Genomic DNA, 20,893 nt, shown 5'->3' with positions numbered 1-20,893 from the left:
CTTTTTCTCGTTCCTTAAAGTGTAAAGTGAGGTCCTTGATTTAAGGTCTTTTTTTTTTTTAAATATTTTAATTTATTTGAGAGAGAGTGCGCACGTACTTATGTGACCATGTGCAAGTGGGGGAAGGGGCAGAGGGAGAGGAGAGTGAGAATCTCAAGCAGACTCCGCTCTGCGTACAGAGCCCGACGGGGGGCTCTGTCTCACAACCCCATGAGATCATGATCTAAGCCGAAATCACTAGTTGGCTGTTCAACTGACTGAGCATCCATGTGCCCTGGTCTTATTTTTGAATGTATATGTTTATAGCTGTAAATTTCCCTTAGTGCTGCTTTGGCTTTATTTTATAAGTTTTGGTATATTGTATTTTTGTTTTCATTTGTCTGTTTTCTAATTTCTCTTGTGATTTCTTCCTTAACACAATGATTGTTTAAGAGTGTGCTGTTTAGGGCTGCCTGGGTGGCTCAGTCAGTTAAGTGTCTGTCTTCAGCTTAGGTCATGATCCCGGGGTCCTGGGATGGAGCCCCGCATTGGGCTCCTTGCTCAACAGGGAGCCTGCTTCTCTCTCTCCCTCATCCCCTCACCCTGCTTGTGCTTTCTCTCTCTCTCAAATAAATAAATAAAATCTTTAGAAGAAAAAGAGTGTGCTGTTTAATTTCCTCATATTTATGAAATCTCTAGTTTTTCCTTATTGAGGGTTAACTTCATTCCACTGTGATTAGAAAAGATACTTTGTATGGCAGTTATTTTAAAAATTATTAAGACTTGTATTGTGGCCTAACAATTACTCTGTCTTGGAGACTGTTCCATGCACAGTTGAGAAAAATGTATATTCTGCTGTTGTTGGGTGGAGTGTTTTGTTTATGTCTGTTGGGTCTGATTTGTGGTGTTTAGATTCTCTGTTTTCTTATTGATCTACCTATTTGTTCTCTCCATTACTGAAAGGGAGCTGTTGACATCTCCAACTATTATAGAAATGTTTGTTTCTCCCTTCAGTTCTTTCAGTGTTGCTTCATACATTTTTGGGCTCTGATGTTTGGTGCATATATATCTTAATTGTTTTACCTTCTTGGTGAATTGACTCTTTTATCACTATATAATGTTCTTCTTTGTCCTTACAACAGTTTTTGACTTAAAGTCTATTTTGTCTGGTGTTGATAGAGCTACCCCTGCCTTTTTTTGATTACTAACTATTTGCATGGAGTATCTTTCCATCCTTTCATTTCCAGCTTACTTGTGTCTTTAGATCTAAGGTGAATGTTTTCTGTAGCATGTGGTTGGATCATTTTTAAAATTCATTCTGCCAATCTGTGCCTTTTAATTGGAGAGTTAATTCATTTATATTTAAAGTAATTACTTACTTGTAGAGACTTATTTCTACCATTTTGCTATTTGTTTTCTGTACATCTTACAATTTTTTATCCTTTGTCTTCCTCTATCACTGTCTTTTTTTGTGTTGAATTTTTTTGTAGTTATATATTTTGATTACCTTCTCGTTTTCTTTTGTTTATATTCTACAGATATTTTCTTTTTGATTACCATGAGGATTACATACAATGTTTTAAAGTTGTAATATTTAATTTGAATTGATACCAACCTAACTTCAGTTTGCATACAAAAACTTGACTCCTATAAAGCTTTGTCCCTCCTCTTTATGTTATTAATGTCACAAATTACATCTTTATACATTTTGTTCCCAGTAACATAGATTTATAATTTCTTAAATGCATTTGACTTCTGAGTCCTGTAGAATATTAAAAAAAAAATGGAGGTATAGATCAAGATTACACTAATGCTGCCTTTTATATTACCTTTAGAGGAAATCTAAATACCTTCATGTGGCTTCAGGCTGCTTTATAGCATTCTTGCATTTCAACCTGAAGGATCCCTGTTAGCTTTTCTTGTAGGGCAGGCCCAGTGATAATGAGCTCTCTCAGCTTCCGTTTATCTAAGAATGTCTTAATTTCGCTCATTTTTGAAGGACAGTTCACCAGATACAGAATTTTTGGTTTAGAGTTCTTTTCTTTCAATACTTTAAATATATCCGTCCACTGCCTTCTAGCCTCCCAAGTTTTCTGAAGTGAAACTGGCCTGTAATCCTATTGAGAATACTTTGTATGTGATGTGTCTCTTCCCTCTTGTTGCTTTCAAGATCCTTTCTTTGTCTTTCAGTAGTTTGATTAGAATGTGCTTGGTGTGGGTTTCTCTTATCATCCTTGGAATTGGGTGATCTTCTTGGATTTGAAGATTTATGTCTTTCATCAAATTTGGGAAGTTTGGGGCCATTTTCTTTTTCTTCAGTAAAGATCTCTAGTCCTTTCTCTCTTTTTCTTCTGGGACTCCCAGAATGGGTGTGTTGTCCCCTCCAGGGCTCCAGGGCTCTGCTCCCTTTTCCTTATTCATTTTTCTTTCTGCTCTTCAGACTTGGTTAGTTCATTTGTCTCATTTTCAAGTGTGCCGATTCGATTTTCTTCCTGCGCAAATGTGCTCTTGAACTCTAGTGACTGTTTAATTTCTGTTTTGTACTTTTCAACTCCACACCTACTGTTTAGTTCCTTTGAATGATTTTTGTTTGTTTGCTGGTAATCTTATTTTGTTCATGTACCGTTTTCCTGGTTTCCTTTCATACCCTGTTTTCCTTTAGCTCTGAGCATATTTAAGACACTCGTTTAAAACCCTTTTTCTGATTAAGTCTTCTGCAGGGATGGTTTCTGTCAGTTTATCCTTTTCCACTGAATAAGCCTTGTTTGCCTATTTTTTGGTATGCCTTGGTATTTTTGTTGTTGAAAATCAGGCACTGGGTGGTTATAATATGGTAACTCTGGAAGTCAGATTCTCCTTTCCCGGAATTTTGCAGCATTTTTATTTTTGTTTTTGTTCCGATTGTTGATGGCTGTGGTAATCCCATTTGTTTTCAGATGTTTCCCAACCATTTTTGAAAAGACTCCCTTGTTTATGCTTACTGAAGCCTCTATTCTTTGGGCTCATGTTCAGCTAATGTTTTGACAGAGATTTCTTTGAATGCCAGGAACTGAAACAGACAAAGGCAAAAACCGAAAAAGAGAGAACAGCCCCATCTGTCAGTCTCTGCAGACTGGTTCTGTGCTGGAGCAGTTTTTCTCTGGTTAGGCAGGCTTGCTCAAGCGTAGGGGTCAGCCTGAGGTGAGGGCTCTAGGTCTTCTCAGGAACTTGCAGACATGCCTCTTGCCTGGGTGTGCATGTGGCTTTCTAAAAGCCTCCCTATACATGGCTGCTTCTGAATGTCCTAATTTTCCAGAGTATCACCCCAGCTTCTTCTGCAGCCTGTAGATGGTCTATTTTATGTTTTCCGAAATCCCTTGCTCTACGTGGCTGTTGGTTTGTAGCCCTTTGTAGCTTGTATGAGCTGTGTCCTCCTCTTCCCCTGCTTGTGTTCAGAGTTATGTGAGACAGAGACAGACAGACCCATCCTTCAGGTCAGAACAAAACATACGCAGTAACTTGCAGATAAGGTCTGGGGTTCTGTCTCCGGTTTGAAGAGGTGAACTGAGAACCTGGTTGCTGCTTAAGACTGAGACCGTCACTGCCCCAGGGATGGAGTTGGCAAGTAAAAATGTAAGGGCAAGTAAAAATGTCACAAAACTGTCCTACAGTTTTGAAGATACCTTTTTTTTTTGATCGGGGATTTGCTTCATTGCTTTAAACCTTTGATTGTTTTCCAGAGCTCCTACAAAGTTGGCTCAGACAGCTTCCGTTGTTTTCAGTGTTTCTGTGCGAGAACAAGAGCTTGGAGCTTCCTGGCCCACCATTTTGCTGATGTCGCTCTTTCCTTTTAAAGGAACTTAAAAGAAAGCTGTGGTGTTTTTACTTTTTTACAGGTGAATCAGAAGGGCTCAGAGAAACCACTCGAACAGGCATTTGCAACAATGGTGTCTTCCTTGGGCAGTGGAATGATCAGGTACCTCCCTAGAAATCTGCGCAGGTCTTTTCAGATGAGATGTGCACTTACATATCCAGCCATCCCCCCTCACCCACGGGCATCCGTTCCCAGACCCCCAGTAGATGCCTGAAACCACACATGGTACTGAAGCCTAGGTATACTGTAATTTTCCTTAGATACACATACCTATGATAAAGCTTAATATATAATGTAGGCACAGTAGCAGATAAACTGATAATAGAATAATAACAGCAATAATAGAATAATTAAAACAATGTGCTGTAATAAGAGCTATGTGAATGTGGTCTTTCTCAAAATACCTTGCTCTACTGTAGTTGTGTGTCTTGTGATGATGTGAGGGATAGATGCCCACATGATGGAGTCAGCCCAGTGACAAAGGCACTGTGACAGAGCATCAGGCCACTGGCAGCCTGGCCCCATGTCAGGAGGAGGACCATCTGCTTTCAGACCGTAGTTGACCCCAGGGAACCAAAGCTGTGGGAGGTGAAACTGTGGAGAAGGGGACTACTGTACACACCAGTACATAGGGATCACTATATGGTGATCCCCACTTTTCAAAAAGTCTGTGTCACACCACTTTGTATTATAAGAGACCCGTGTTGGTACCTGTTGTCACTAACCGAAAGAAAGCCAAAGACGATTTTTCACCTTTATGAGAAGCTCATTACCACACAGATGGAGGTCTTTCGTAAGAGTATAGTGGCCTATGGCATGAGGCAGACTTGGAAAGCAGGGGGCACGCTTCGCTTTAGGCTACTTCAGGTCATAGGAACACTCCACTTCTGGATAGTAGGGGAAACCTGAATTACAGCTCAGCTTTTTTTCCCCCAATACTAGATCAAAGCATGATTCTGTTAGCTTGAAATTTTTCTCTGGCATAATTATACTGCAGAATAACTTCTTAACAGTCAGATTTTAGTTTGAATTTTGTGAAAGTTTAGTCCCTGATCAAAATCCCCTCCTGAGGCTTTGTGTCACGTGGCCACTGGGTCATGAATTTCAGTTCCTCGTGATCATTTGGTGTGATCTCTGTGGTCCTGACCACCACATGAGTTGGAGAAATTTACACTTGCATGGTGGCCTTGTCTGGAGCTGCAGCTTTACTTACCAAACTGTGCAGCTTTGTCAAAAGAGAGGGATCCTAAAACATCCAACAGTTGCCCTGTGGAAAGGTGCAAGGTGATGAGTCAGCCCTTTTGGAGCTTTCTGCAGCAGGAAACTGGGCAGGAGGTGAGGGTGTACTGTGGTAGGAAGTGGTCACAGGCACTGGGGTGGGGGGTGGGGGAACTTTCCAAAGAAATGGTATGGGGTTATTTGGGGAGAAATTTTTTTAACCTAATGAGAAATTTTAAACATCCACAAAAATAGAATGATACAATGAGCATTTGGGGAAGAATTCAAGTGTCTTTCCTCCAACTCAAAAGCTCTAGCAAATTCACCAGACCCCCCCACTCCATGCACACTTCTGCCTTCTCCCAGTGGAACTTTCTTAAACACTCTTTGGAGGACTCAGAGGAACTTAGAATATACCTTAGACCTGAAAAATTAGAACCTCTGGGTTTGGAGCCTAGCATGCGTACTCTGAGAGAAGTTTGTCTGCTGGCTGCTGTGTCCACCCCTTGTTAAGGCCTTCTGTCTGCCCCAGGGGGTTTCCACAGATACACTTGTCTGGAGAGTTGTCTTGAGTTTGTAGCAGCAGCTCACTTGGAGAACTTGCAGCGTCAGAGTCTAGAGTTACGCCCTTGGTGTTCCAGGAGCTTGGAGGGCACCCATGGCCCTCACCTAAAGAGCGAACACCCAGAGCTGTTGTCATTTTCCTTCCATGAGCTCTAAAGACCACCAGACAGAGGAGCATATTAAAAAAGTATATTTGAATATTTTTTAATTGAGTAAATCCATATTCTGGCAGGGGGAAAAATCAGTCAGTTAAAGTGAAACGGTAGACTTAATGTCATGTTTCAGATACCGGTTTATTGGACTGATTCACTTTTAGTTGTTCAGTGATTATTGCTTTGACTACATTAAATGAATGAAGTTGATGGATTGGTGAATGACCTGAAGGAGAGAGGTCGTGTGGTTGTGCTTCTGAGGAATGGTGGGACTCATTAGCAATGGGAAGTTTTTCTTTTGGGAACTGGATGAGAAAATGAGCCATGCAAGGTGATGTGTCTCTGAGGGTTTCTTCCTAGAACTTGGAAAGAAGCAGAACTGCTTGACTGTTGGGGTCAGAAGCAAAATAGTATATTTACAGTCACGCATTGTCAAAATAGAACAATGCAGTTCATTCTTAGAAGCTACCAGTGTGATTTTAGAAGGATGCGTGCTAAGAATCCAAATGCATTTAGGTGCTGGCCAGCTGCTTACGGTCTTCAAGCCAGTCTAGGGCTGTTGCTTCTGTGGGAGTACCCCAAAGTGACTGTCACTCTGTCAGTCTTGTGGGAGCGGCCTCTGGAAGTGCTCCCCCCACTCCCAGTCTTCACCCAGTCTAGCTTCATGGTAGCTAACCTCTGTTTTTGTACTGATTTCTAAGGAGACCATTCTCACCTCATCAGTGAGATAACCATTAAGGTGGCAGGAGCCCCTCTGGACCTGCTCAGAAGCCCGCACTCTACTGATGCTCCTTCGGTCTGTTGGAGCCAAGGGAGTGACGTGTGGGCAGACGCCTCATCTGAATTTCACTGTGTAGTCGACCAGAGCTTGATGTCCTTCCAGTCCTCCTACTTATGACTCGACCTGGTTCCTGACTCCCTTGACTTTCAGGACCTGGTTCATGATTTTCTTTTCCCCCTCTCAGTTGGCAACATTGTCCAGCTCATGGTAGGACACCTTCACTGTCAGATGTGTTCTAACCTTCAGAAGTGGCCTATTAAATACCAGATAACTAAAAACAACCCATTGCAGACCGGCAGGGAAGGTCCCTCTGCCACATCTATGTGAGATGTACAGATAGTGATAAGGACAGTGGGTGTTTTGATTTGTTAAGGAAGGTGATGGACAGTAAGTGACCAGAGTGGGGGCCATGTGGCCTCTGTGCTTCTGACAAACCCCAGTACAGATCTGACACTCGTCGAATCCTCCTTGCACTGATTTGAGCTCGACCATTTTAAACATTTTATTCAGTTGAAAAAATAATACAAAGGGACCTTATTCTTTGTACATGGGGGCAAAGAATACACCCTGGCTATTCATTTGGATAAGGCTACTTTATATTATAGACCCGATTGCTGTACCTGAGCTCACTTCTGCTTTCTGCTGGGCTTCTTCTCTACTCCTATCTCAGGGCCTCTAGAAGAACATGTGAAGATAGAAGAGAGTGTGTGTGTGTGTGTGTGTGTGTAAACCCGCAGTGAAGAAGAAATCTGTATGCTCAAATAGGAAAATCTGCTTATGAACATAGCAGTAGAAGGAAAATGACTAATCTTTGGTCAGTTTCTGCGTATCTTTTCTTTTGGTAGATATATTGCCTTTGACTTCCATAAAGAATGTAAAAATATGAGATGGGACCGACTAAGTATTCTGCTGGATCAGGTAGCAGAAATACAAGATGAACTAAGGTAAGCTATATCATTCCCCCGTGGAGGTCGAGGGAAGAGGGTCGTGTGTGTATGAATCATAGTTATTATGCCTTATCTAGCAGACGTACACAAATACAGTTCACCGGGTTGACAGCATTTGTTTATACTATGACTTTTAGTTTTTTCATTGTAAAGATGAGACTTAATGATTTAAAAATATTTTAAAAGCAACCCAAAGCCAGGTATTCTCACATTTTTATGAATCAGGTGCCACTCGTTTACAAAGCTTTACATAATTGAGGTTAGTGTACTAGTATTTTATATTCCGTTGTTTTCACTGAACATTCTATCACGGATCTCTGATATTTTGTCTCTGTAACGAAGGTGTTTAATGGCTTTTCTATACTCCACTGTGTCATAATACAGGTTCAGTTAAATGTTCTTTTTCATATTAGCCATTGTCTTATTTTCTTTTCTCTTCCTACCACAAAAGACTGAACTGCAATGAATCGCTCTGGGTATATGTATTCTTAACTTCTGTTAAATTATTTCCTAAAATTCTTGAGAGTAGGATTAATGGTTCAAAGGGTCTGAATAACTTTATGGTACTTTCCGTGCGTGTTTACTGTGTTACTTACCGTGTTGGCTCACAGGTTTGCAGTCACCTGCACATGTCTGTCTTTACTTATTTTAAAGCCAGAAGAAGTCATGTTCTGCCTGTGTGTAGTTCTGACCCTGGCAACCCTCGGGCACTTTTTCATGTTAGTTATACATAGTAGAACTTTTCCTCTAGGCATTTCTCAGTATTTAGAAATCTATTTTATACATGTTAAGTAGTCAGCTATAATTAGTTAAACCTGCTCTTTTTCTACGAGGTTTTGTCAGGAGCAGCTAGTGAAGGGGGATTGACATACGTCATTATTGGGCTAGAGTGACGCCGGCTGGACCTGGGGCACTGTCAGAGGAGGGAGCTCCTTGGGTTTGCCCATTAATTGCTGCCACGCAAGAGTTTGAGAAAGGAGAATTGACCCCAGAATCTCTCTCCCTCCCCACCTGCTGTGTTCCATGGGGACAGCGGAGCTGCACGTGACCTCTCTGGACATATTCCCCACGGGTTTTGGGGGAAATGGAAAGAATCTGGGCTTTGGGGTATGACACACCTCATTTTGAAATCTGCTGCTTTTTTAAAAAAGATTTTTATTAGAGAGCACACGTGAGCACAAGCAGAGGGAGGGGCAGAGGGAGAGGGACAAGCAGACTCCCCGCTGAGCATGGAGCCTGACTCGGGGCTCAGTCTCATGACCCTGAGATCATGACCTGAGCGCAGGTCAAGGGTTGGACGCTTAACTGACTGAGCCACCCAGGCGCCCTGAAATCTGTTTGCTTCATATTAGCCATGTGACCCAGGGGCAAGTTAGTTACCTTCAAACCTTGGTTTCTCCATTTGTAAAGTGGAGATAATATTCCTGCCTCGTAGACTCTGTGTATAGTTGAAGAAACAGCATTTGTAAAATACCTAGTATTTATTTCTTGAGTCCTCGTGGGGTGCCAAAGCCTGCGTGCACTCACACGCGCGTACGTGCACACACCAGCTCCAGACGGACCTCACCAGCTCTGCATGAATCTCAGGTAGATATTTAGCCTCAACGCATTCTTCTAGGCCCTTAACTTTTAAGGTCATGATTTTTATTTGGCCCATAGTAAATCTGTTGTGTTTCCCTGCCCATTTTGATTTTGGGGAGCGATTGCAATAAATTTACTATTCCCTGGCATTCACCGTGTGCTCTGTCCCATGCGCTCTGCTAAGCAATTTGTACATTGTGCATGACTGGTGAAAAACAGGTTTGTGGAGAAGAGGGTGATTACTTGAAGTTACGCAGCTAGTACGTTACCTGGGGGAGCTAAGGCTCACAAACCAGTTGTTTGCTGCTGGGGCCCGTGCTCTTCCCTGCCACACTACGCGTTGTCCAGTTTTTGAGTTCATAGAATTAGCTGAGGAAATTGTTAAAAATTAACGGAACACAGGAACTGGTGACCATGGTTGGCTCCTGTGCAGACACCTGGGTGGTAAAGGGGAGAAAGGAAACCTGAGTTTTCAAACAACACCCTGTTGAACCTTATAAACTTCGTAGTATTTTGCATATATTACCCATTTTAAGAAAGGTTTTTAAGAAGTTCTTAATGCACAATTTCCAGCCCTTGCTTCACTCTGACTTGAATTTATCTCAAGGCCAGGTGTATCCATTTTTAGCACACAGCTCAGGGAATTCTGATACGGACAGTGTAGGGCCCATGCTTCGAGAAATCTTGATATACGGGACCATGATGAACAGCTGTGTCAGAGTGGGGCCTGCTTCTGGCCTCAGCTCTTCAGTCTTCTCTTTGGCTCTCTGGTCATCCCATTCCCCTGGGCCACACACTTCCCGTCAGACCTCTGAATGCGCCAGTTTCCCTAATGTTACCGACGGGGTGTGTGACACAAGAGGTGGTCAGTGCGTCGGCCTGACTGCGGTATGAGGGTGTTTATACAAATATGTTTTAGTTATTTTCTAGTGGACATGGCCGGCATGGTGGTGACGAGCCAGGAGGGTGTGTTCCGCAGCAACTGCATGGACTGTCTAGACAGAACCAATGTGATCCAGAGCCTGCTGGCCCGCCGCTCGCTGCAGGCCCAGCTCCAGGTGCACATGCTTTGTCTCTTTTACGAAATCAGCAATAGAGGCCAAAATGAAAGAAGCTGCATCCTTAAAAACCTTAACAAAAAGCATTACAAAAGCAAATAACAGAAAACATTCACGTTGCTCCCCACCCTAACCCAGCTTTTGTGTTTTTGTCTTTCCATCCGTGGGTGTGCACATCTCCATACCTATGGTCAGCGTATGTGTATGCAGTTTGGGTTCTTTTTTTTTTTTTTTTAAGATTGTATTTTTAAGTAACCTCTACACCCATCACGGGACTTGAACTCACAACCCTGAGATCAGGAGTTGCGTGTTCCACTGACTGAGCCAGCCAGATACCCCTTTACATAGTTTTTAATTTTGTCTTTTCCTCTAGCATTATGCGGAGCCATAGTTGTTTTAAGAGTTGCACTTACTGAGTTGCTACATTGTTGGCTTATAAATTGGACCGTAGAGACCAAATCTGTGGATGTTGTTACTAACTTGAATTCTTCCCTTTGGGTTAATTGCTGGAAGTGGAATTTACTGAGTTAAAGAGAATACGCTTTCCAAGAGGGTCATAGCAGTTTCCACTAACACCAGCGAGCATGATAAGTGAATCCATGTCATTGAATTCTTGCCAGCATGAGATGTTTTTATTTAAAACTTTTTTTCCCATTAGTAAAGAGTAGGACCTCAAGGTTGTTTTCATTTGCATCTCTCTTATTACTGGCAAGCGATACTAACCTTCAGGTAAGAGGTTTCTGACACAGCTTTGCTCTACCACTACGATTGGGCTATTGAGAAAAATAGCTATAAATATTTTCTTGTGTTTATACTTGGAATTAAAAACGTAAAGCCCAGATTTGCAGATCCCATTGGCATTTATCATGAGGGGCAAACAAAATGCATGCCAAATGGTTTCTTGCTTAAATGGTAACCTTTGTTTATGACAATTCAGCTTTGTTTATGACAATTTTATGATACCAGGAAGGAATTATGGAAGTAAAACACCTCCTTTAAAACGAATTGCCCTTGAATCCTAAGTAACACAGGCCAAAGGAGTGGTTTCCCTGTTTGAGCATCAGCTCTAGTTTGTATTATACTATGTCCTTCTCAATCTGATGGATTGACTTCAAGGTGTATTTTTTAATAGAAACAATAGTAGCAAAAAACCAAAACAGTAGTAATAATGGTTGTTTCCAAGCCCAATAAACTAAAGCCTTAATATTTAACTAGGTTCTGGAATCGCTACTTAACTCTTTCATGTGCTGAATGTAGTAGTATAAAATCTAACCAACCTTCAGAGAGTCTTGGGGTGTCGATGCCAGCTGGTGGGGCCTCCAGTTGTGCCCCCCCCCCCCCCCCCGCCAGTTAAGGGTCACTGAGGGCGGCCCCTGCACTATCTGAGGTGGGAGTGCTGTTCTGGGGTAGAGATAGTGAGCTGTCACCTGCGGTGCTCAGTGACAGTGGGGGCTCTTAGGTGGTTGAGGTCTGAGATGAGGTCCAAGGCAGGGGCTCCTAATCTTTGCCCAGTGACCCCCAAAGGGGAGTCCATAGGGGAATTCAGCATGTCCAGGAGTCCTCTGAGATGATGTGCAAAGGGCGCGGTGTATGTGCAGTTTGAGGGGAGGTAGGTGTGTAGCATTAGACCGCAGGAGGGGTAGGGCTGGGGCTGAGGGAAGCCCGGGGACGCGAGTGGTGGGGAGGCTAAAGGGTGGAGGCAGTGGGAGGTTGGGGGGCAGCCGGGAAGGAGGAGGTAATGGCTGGGTCCCACCGCTGCTCTCCTTCTGCCTCTCTGTTCCTGCGGGGCTGGGGCGCGGGGGGGAGGAGTCCTTAGAGGGGGAGGCCATGGTGAGCTGCCCCCCCAACCCCCCTGCCCCCCCGCAGGCAAGGACCACATCTCCCGCCTGCAGCCAGGAACCGTGTGATACCATGTGGGACTGTCTGCTTTTGGTCCTGAATCGCGTGTGCTGAAATAGGTTACACTCGAATATGGTGTGCTTCTTATTCCAGAGACTAGGAGTTTTGCATGTGGGACAGAAGCTTGAAGAACAAAATGAATTTGAGAAGACTTACAAAAATGGTGGGTAATTTCCTCAATAGAGGCAGAGTTACTCAAATGGTGAAATAAACTATTTTGGATTTAGGAACTCTGGTTGTCACGTAAGTCGCTGTCCGTTGACTTTTCCTTGTGTTCACAGCCTGGGCTGACAACGCAAATGCTTGTGCCAAACAGTACGCGGGCACTGGTGCCTTGAAGACGGACTTTACCAGGCAAGCCATGCTTTTCAAGTAGCACTGCAGATATTCGGGTCTTGTGTCCTGTCAGGACGCCCCAGGAGCTTTTGGGCCGCAGCAGAACCCCAGCCCCCGGCGCCTCGGGTCACAGCAGTCGAGTCAGGCTTGCTGGGAGGGGAGGCCCAGGCGCTGGAGGGTTCCTAGCCTCCCTGGGTGGTTGTGCCGCGTGGGGGGCAGCCTCGGCCCCTCAGCCCTTCCCAGACCTCGCGGTGCACCCCAGTCACTGCGGTCTGGGGCGGGGCTGAGACCCTGAACCTCGGGGTAGCAGCCAGGTGATGCCCGTGCAGCTTTCCAGGACCGCACTGGTTAGTGAGAGGTCAAGGCGTGGGGATTTGTATAGATGTGGGTCTTTTTCTGCCATAGGGACTCCCTGGGAGCAAACTAAGATTCCTAGTCTCTGCCGTGTTCTGGCCGCTTAACCTGGTCTGGGTGTTTCTCTTCACGTTTCTTACCTTTGCCGCTGGCCCTGAGTGTTTTTCTCTTTGTGCCCACTTAGGTAATATTTTAGAAAAAGAATGCATATTTCTTGGACCCGCTAGAGGATTCCTTTGTGAGGTGTCTCCTTTATGCTTTCAGGGGTGATCTTTAAAATCTTTGTAACTCACTTATCTCCATACCACATACTTATTGGCCACAAAACTGTGGGAGAATTTAATATACAGATCTGTAACTCGGAATTCACCTCTTTTAACCAGAACTGGGAAGAGAACTCAGCTGGGACTGCTAATGGATGGCTGGAACTCCCTGATACGGTATTACAAGAACAACTTTTCTGATGGCTTTAGGCAGGTACGTTTGTATTTGGTGCTCATGTTTGGTCCTCGCGTGGTCGTATCATTACTTCGCACTGGGGAGTTACTAATTTCCTTCCTCTGTTCTAGGATTCCATAGACTTGTTTCTTGGAAACTACTCAGTGGATGAGTTAGAATCTCATAGTCCTTTAAGTGTTCCACGGGATTTGAAATTCCTGGCTGTAAGAAACCTTTCTGTTTTTCAAGCCTTTTTTTTTTTTTTTTTAAGATTGATTGATTGATTTTAGAGAGTGTGCAAGTGGCAGTGGGCAGGGGCAGAGGGAGAGAGAATCTCAAGCAGACTCCCTGCTGAGCACGACCCTGAGATCATGACCTGAGCCGAAATCAAGAGCTGGACACTTAACCGAGTGCACCATGCCGGCGCCCCTGTTTTTCAAGTTTTTAAAAGCATTATGTCTGGAGGTGTAGATGGTGCCGACTCCCCTTGATTTAAAACTTTACACATTGTTCTAAATGGACTGTAAATACTTTGTTTCCCTGAGGAGAAGATGAGGGAAAGGAGTAAAATAACTGTGGGGCGTTTGTTTTCTGTGACCCTTCACTGTCGGTTTATGTGAGAACACATGAGCAAAAGGGAGTGTGGAAGGTTTCTCGTTTCTGGAAGACTCGACTCCTGTCACAATCAGGGGTTGCTGGGGGCCAGCCTGTAACATGGAAGGCAGAGTGTGTTTTTGACACTTCTCTCCTTTTTGCCTCCTCTGCTCACCAGACTTTGCAGGAGCCTTTCTGGGGTCTCATCCAGTGGGCAGAGTGTTCCCGAATGTTGCTGGCTGGCGTCCCGGCCTCTCACTCGGGCAGCCCCCTCAGCACGCCCGTGTTTGGACCAGAGCCGTGCTTCCTCAGATGTTGTGACCTAACCAGTCTGAAAACTGGGGCAGCTGTGGTTGAACCCCCAAAATAATGATGTTTTGCTGGGGAAAGATATTTTGTATATTAGATTGCAGAAGGGTTTTATTCTTTTTCAAGTGCAACTGACTTCAGAACCATTGAGTAGCATTCTTAAGTGATGGCTTGTCTCTCCATTTTTCTTTTCAGTTGCCTATTATCATGGTTGTTGCCTTCTCGATGTGCATTATCTGTTTGCTGATGGCCGGTAAGTCTGCCCTTCTCTCACAGACTCACATTGATCTCTGAGAATCTGGCACTTCCTTATACAGCATCTTGAGATTGTGAATCTGCTCAACACTTGATGTTTCCCCGTTAAATTTAGTGAGCAAAGTGAGTGGATGTGATTAGTCCTCAGATGTGACCGGAGGAAGAACATATACTGATAATTGTTTAGTTTTTTTACTTAAGATTTAAACTTTTTTTTTTTTTTTGTCTTATCACCCAAGTAACACATAGGAATTATAGAAAATACAGTTAGGCAAGAAAGAAGAAAACATTATTTATCATCCTATCTTCCAGACATAAGCTAACTACTTTTAACGTTTTGATGTTTTAATCTTTGTGTGTGTGATTTTTTCACAAGTGAAAGATGTATTTTTTGTAATCTGTTTTCACTGAGCAATATAAGCATTTCCCCGTGTTCTTTATTTTTAATGGCTGCATTAAAATCCATTTATGGATATATAGTTTATTTAACCAACCACCTATTATTAGACAAATATTATTAATAGATTAATACACTACTTATCATTAAATTTTAGTAGGTTGAGGGGCGCCTGGGTGGCTCAGTTATGCATCTGACTCTTGATTTCAGCTCAGATCATGATCCCAGGGTCGTGAGATCAAGCCCTGTACCGGGCTCCTGCTTAAGATTCTCTTTCTCTCCCCGTCTCTAAAAAAAAAAAATTTTTTTTTTTTTTTTTTAGTAGATTGAGAGCAGAATTGCCTAATAAGAACTTGTGCTAACAAGGTCGTTACTGGTTTTCTGTTTTTCTCTCAGTATTTTCCTGTGTTACTAAGTTCATGAGCGTTTAGGATGAGCGCATCTCCGTGCAGTACTCCTCAGAGCTGTGGGGCAGGAGTGTGCGCGTTGGCTGTGTTGTGCACTCGGGCCTGTCTTGTCTGAGCCCTGCCCGTTGGCAGGGCCCCATTCCCATGGGCCCCTCTCACCGTGACCCTTTGTTCTCCCACACAGACCTTACCCCCTTCTCTCCACAGCGTTGTGTCCTTTTCTTACAGCGCTTTGTCCTCTGGCTGCATAAGCCCCTGGGGATCTCTTCTTCAGAGGTGGTGTGCGTCTCCAGTGTCCCCGGCTTCCCCAGTGTGTGTTTCTCTTTGTGAGCCATGATTTGCACACTCATTTGTCTTTCCAACTGGATGGGAAACTCTTTGAGGGCAGAGACTGTGTCTTTCTCATTGTTTTGTCTCCTGTGTCTGGGCTATAGTAAGCTCTCAGCAAAAGTCTGCTGAGCCAGGGACCCTCAACCCCACGCCCGACGCGCGTTCTGGAAGGGAGACTCTGTAGGTACCTGTTGCTCTCTGTGATCCCCATACTCCCCTCGGGGTTCAGCATTATAGACAGTCACCACGTAGGGGAGGGAGCCATCCTGTTACTCTCGGGCAGGAGTTAGCAGACGTTCTCTGTAAAGAGCAAGATAATAACTAGTTTAGACTTCCCAAATTGCATATCATCTCTGTTGCACATTGTTTATTTTTACAACTCTTGAAAAATGTAAGAACCATCCTTAGCTCAGAGTACAAAACAGGCTGAGGGCCCTGGAGCACAGGCAGATCTGTGTGGCGTAAGTCGGGTCCCGGGTCCGGGTTGGGGGCAGGAAGGAAGAGGACAGGGCCAGCCAGCACGTGCCGCTCGTGCTTCCTCTGAGGGCCACGCTCTTCGCTCCCTCGACTCTCTGACTGCTTTAAAACACTGCCTAGTGGATGCCATTTTCTGGGAGCCCGTGTCCCGTGAAATTCGTTTCGTCACTTTGTTCTGTGTTTCCTTGGCTTCCCTGTGGAACCTCCGGAGAGGCAGGCAAGTCAAGGCGGAGAGCTTGGCCTGAACAAATGGGACAGTTCCTTTGGGGGATGGTCTCCGGTTGGGCTCGTGAGGAACTGTCTTTCTTCTTTGTCCGAGAAGAATTTAAAAACTCAAAGGTGTGAACATTAGCGATCACGTGAATTGGTCCGTGTTTTGTGTACGAAGAGATTGACGCCGTGGATGGCCGCACTGCGTGTCCGCTCGTTGCCATAAGGTGATGAGCGCTGTGATGTGTGGATAGGGTAGCGTCTGATTTGCAGCCTATACTTTGGGTTTTTAGAGAGTGGGGGGGTAAGGGCAGCGTGAACCCCGACAGCCGACGAGGAAAGAGCACGGAGCCTGCCATTCTCCCGCTGTCTCCTCCTCCATGTGGGTCCCCTGGCGTGGGAGGGCAGAAGCACTCGGTTCAGCTGCGCGAGTAGAACAAAGTAGAGCTTTTCCCGCTGCCGCTAACCTTCACGAACTCTAGATGTTGCAAAAAGTGCTGATCGGGAGAGTTGTGTGAAGTAGATCATTAAAATATGTCCCTGAGTTTTGTTTTATACGCTTTCATACATAGCTTTTCTGAAGCATGTATGTTTTGTAAAGTTATTTTTTTGTGTGTAGGCATTTTGATTGTGGTGAATGTATTACTAATAGCTTCTTCTAATATGGAAGTACCTCATCTTAAAGTACGTAATTATTTGTGTGATGTCACATAGGACAGTCAGATGGTTCTCCTGCTGTGGCCTCTGGGCCAGTGGCGTCAGTGTTACCTGGGAACTTGTTAGAAATGCAGATTCTTGGGTCCCACCCGAACCTGCCGAGTCAGAATCTCCGGGGTTGCCCGGCAGCTGATGTCTTATCGAGCCCTGGAAAGGATTCTAACGCCAGCCAGAGTTCAAAAACCACTTGTTCAAACCTTAATTGAGAGGTTCTTGTATTTTTCCTGTAGATGTGCTGATAAACTTTGATGTTGTCAAGATTAAACTTTAGATTTTAATGTTTAAACACCAGACTTTAATGTTGCTAAGCAGCTGAAAGCTGGATCTGGGATCAATAAAATGATTTTTTTTTAAGGTCCCATTTATTCATTTGAGACAGAGAGAGAGCATGAGTGGGGGGAGGGACAGAGACAGAGGGAGAAGCAGGTTCCCCACTGAGCAGGGAGCCCGATGCGGGACTCAATCCCAGGACCCAGAGATCATGACATGAGCCAAAGGCAGATGCCCAACCATCTGAGCCACCCAGGCGCCCCTCAATAAAATGATTTTTATTTATCAACTCTTTGTTTTTTTATTTTATTTATTTGAGAGAGAAAGAGTGAGAGAGAGCATAAGCAGTGGGGAAAGGCTGAGGGAGAGGGAGAAGCAGACCCCCACACTGAGCAGGGAGCCTGACGTGGGGCTCGATCCCAGGACCCCGGGATCATGGCCTGAGCCGAAGGCAGACGCTTAACCGACTAAGCCACCCAGGTGCCCCTCGATAAAATGATTTTTATTTATCAACTCTTTGGTTTTTAAAATTTTTTTTATTTTTAAAGATTATTTATTTATTAGAGATAGCGTGAGAGAGAGCACAAGTGGGGGGAGTGGGAGAGGGAGAAGCAGAGACTCCCCGCTGCGCAGGGAGCCTGATGGCGGGGCTCGATCCCAGGACCCTGGGATCATGGCCTGAGCCGAAGGCAGATGCTTAACCGACTGAGCCACCTAGGTGCTCCAACTCTTTGTTTTTTAATATCAATAGGTGACACTTGGACAGAAACACTGGCCTATGTGCTCTTTTGGGGAGTTGCAAGCATTGGAACATTTTTCATTATTCTTTATAATGGCAAAGATTTTGTCGATGCTCCCAGATTGGTCCAGAAAGAAAAGATGGACTGAATTTGTGTCTGTGGAAAGCGGCTTGGCTTGGAAGATTCCATTATGCAGAACTGGAGTCTTTACTGACCCGCTTTCCACGTCAGCCCGAGGTCTTTCGAAAGCCTTTCTCTGGAAGTCTGCCCTCTGCTTCGTCCGGGGGGGGACCTGCAGTCGGCCCGGTGTTCCTGCCCTGACCATCTCTTCACTACTGGGGGGCTCTAGCTATAATTGGAAGCTCTTCTGTAATTAAAAGGTCACCTGAATCCAGCTCCTGGAACGGAAGGAATCTATTCCTTGTCGATTTAATCAACTCTTGCAGAATAAGTAATATATTTAAGAACTCTAGCTTCTTTCCTTGTTTAAAATGGTAAAATTATTTTTCTAGCTCAGTTTCCTTATTGTCACTGTGGAAGCAGTTGCTGTTCGCCAGCAGACTTCCCCACACATCTTTGGACTTTTCCTAAGAGATGAGTGATAAGCTAACGCGCCTGTGTTGATGCGGCGGGAGTCTGTCGCGGACGTCAGGTAGTCAGCCGGAGAAGGGAGCCGGGCCTGGCGTCCTGTTGGGGTTTCGGTTGGGGTGCCTCCTGAGTTCAGCTTGAACTGGAGTGCAAAGAAGTTCAGATAGGATTTATCTTTTTTAAAAGGTGTAAATGAAATCAAAGAATGTAAAGTCTGTGTCTTACGCTAAAGGTCCAAAGCCGCCTCTGTTTTAAGGATTTGCCGCAGCGTGGAAAAGACCCTCGGCTGGTCGGCTCCCCCTCCCGGCTGTGGTGTTCCCTTGGGGTTCATTCCTCGCGCCGCGCGAGCCCCGGGGAGGCTCCACGCGTGGCACCGTCAGCGCTTCTCACTCCGTAAAGGTTTTTGTTAGCTTTATTCTATCAATAAGTGTGTCTGAAATTTAGTGCTTCCAGGTAGTTAGAGTTCTCCAAATCAAGGACCAACTTCATTGTTAATTTATGTGCAAAAACAAGCCTGAAAAATATGCTTTAGAAGCTGTGCATAGTTCTAATTATAAGTTGGACTATATATTCAAACTGTAATTATGAAGTTTAAATATTAGAAAAGTGTGTAGAGTAGTATACTTGCCACTATTTTAAAACCGATTAAATACTGCTACAATATTTGTGTTGTGCTTGCAAATATGTACAGTTTTTTTCAATAGTGGTCCTTAAATATCTCTCAAAGCGCCTTTATTTCAACATCACTTTTTTTTTTCAACATTATTTTTTATAAACAGTAAGAGTTGTTGCTTCTAGAAACTCTAAAGGAGAATAGCTGGAAGCCCTCTGTAGCTTAAAATCAGTCATTAAAACTCCCAGTAGGGTAAATAATTAGAACTACCTGTTCTTAACATGTAAATAAGCATAATTTGTTCCAAAGATGAAATGTTTGAAACGTGGTTCATGTCTCCTGTAATATATTACTCAAGTGCTCCCGGACATTTCACGTGAAGACCGACTTCCACAGCCACGGCAAAGACCAAGTGAGAGCCGCTCGGGTGGCTGTTCCGCAGCCGGTGGACCGACGCTGGCTTCTCAGAGCCTCAGGCGTCCGTGTTCAGGGCCCTGCCGTGCTGTGATTTCTAGATTCATGTACTGTACATCCTTAAGTGAAAATAAATGTCATACTCTTTTCTAACCACCGTTGGTATCATTGCTGTACTTTGTCTTGAAAGGGACATTCTTTTTTTATTTTGTAATTTTTTTAACAGATTTTATTTATTTGAGAGGGAGCACAAGCAGGGGGAGTGGGAGAGGGAGAAGCAGGCTTCCCGCGGAGCAGGGAGGCCGACCTGGGGCTCGATCCCAGGACCCTGGGATCATGACCTGAGCCGAAGGCAGACCGACTGAGCCACCCAGGCGCCCCTTTATTTTAGAATTTTAGAACTCACACAAAGCAGTGCATGCAGGGGCTTTATAGAAAAGTAGATGGTGTGAGTAAGCAAGAAAATCCGTAGCTTCTGAAATCCTACTTTCCAGTTATCACTTGAGAAATTGTGTTCGTCTGTGTAATTATTTTTTAGTTAAAGATAAAACCAGGGAAATATTTAGTAAAGTGTGACATCCATAAAAAGATGTCCCCTGCGTCCCACCCCTCCCCCCAAGTTAGTTTTTCAAAAGGATACAGGTCTCACCTTGGCAGAGGGACAGTGTTGCTTACTAGAAACCGATCTCTCGGGCCACGGAATGTGTCCGGCACAAGGTGGGAATGACCTGGGAGGCCTCCACCCATGTGGAAGGTAGTGAGGCAGAAGTCCTTGGAGATGGGATGTGGAGTCTGCCGTCCCCCTCATGAGCGGAGCAGAGCCGCCTCAGGCTGTGTCGGGCCCGTCCCTGGTGTCGGCTCTCTGCATGGGCTCTTGCAGCTTCCTTTCCTGCCCAGGCTGGTGAACATGAGCCACCCCAGCGGCTTCCTGCGAAGGGGTTTTCAGGAATTCTCTACCACCCACCCCCGTGACCTTCTGTCCTTCCCTCCAATACACTAATCTGTGTTTTGTGCCTGGTAACCTCTAGCTCCTTCCTCGCCATGGGGCGAAAAGAAAGGTTACCAATGCTCTGATCGCCTGGTTATACTTCAGTACGAATGAGATCTTAGTCCATGTGTTACCCACGACGTCTGTTTGTGCTCTTATTTGCAGCTCCAGAATGACAAGCTTTGTCCCGTTGAGGATTCTGGGACCAGGGGGTGGGGGTGGGAGGAGTGGGGCTGGTCCCCAGAGTTATGTGACGCAGATTCGTCAGTCCTGACGGACTGGGATGTACCGTGGTGTCAGGACTGGAATTGGAGGTGCGCTGGGGGTGGCGTGGGGGGAAGCGGCTTAAACAAATCAGGCTTTTGGGGTTTTATCATCCAAGAGTCCTGATGTCAGAAGAAAGTATCCCAATAAGGATATGTTA

The 20,893-nt window shown here is 44.7% G+C and overlaps 1 protein-coding gene across 3 annotated transcripts in view; it reads left to right on the top strand.

Moving 5' to 3' along the window:
- The window catches only part of SACM1L (SAC1 like phosphatidylinositide phosphatase), a 95,962-nt gene that overhangs the window by 40,392 nt on the left and 34,677 nt on the right, over positions 1-20,893 (top strand). For 2 of the 3 annotated variants that reach the window (XM_078078960.1, XM_078078956.1), the window contains exons 12-19: positions 3,855-3,934; positions 7,393-7,491; positions 9,995-10,133; positions 12,126-12,195; positions 12,314-12,386; positions 13,106-13,199; positions 13,292-13,384; positions 14,259-14,316. In XM_078078960.1, the coding sequence (XP_077935086.1) occupies positions 3,855-3,934; positions 7,393-7,491; positions 9,995-10,133; positions 12,126-12,195; positions 12,314-12,386; positions 13,106-13,199; positions 13,292-13,384; positions 14,259-14,316 (706 nt within the window). Of the gene's footprint in view, positions 1-3,854; positions 3,935-7,392; positions 7,492-9,994; positions 10,134-12,125; positions 12,196-12,313; positions 12,387-13,105; positions 13,200-13,291; positions 13,385-14,258; positions 14,317-17,877; positions 19,639-20,893 lie in introns of those variants that run through there. The other variant, XM_078078948.1, reaches the window with a different exon arrangement.

This window comes from Halichoerus grypus, chromosome 1 (assembly GCF_964656455.1).
Source record: "Halichoerus grypus chromosome 1, mHalGry1.hap1.1, whole genome shotgun sequence".
In the NCBI taxonomy this organism is placed as follows: domain Eukaryota; kingdom Metazoa; phylum Chordata; class Mammalia; order Carnivora; family Phocidae; genus Halichoerus; species Halichoerus grypus.
This window is presented reverse-complemented; position numbering and strand designations above follow the sequence as displayed.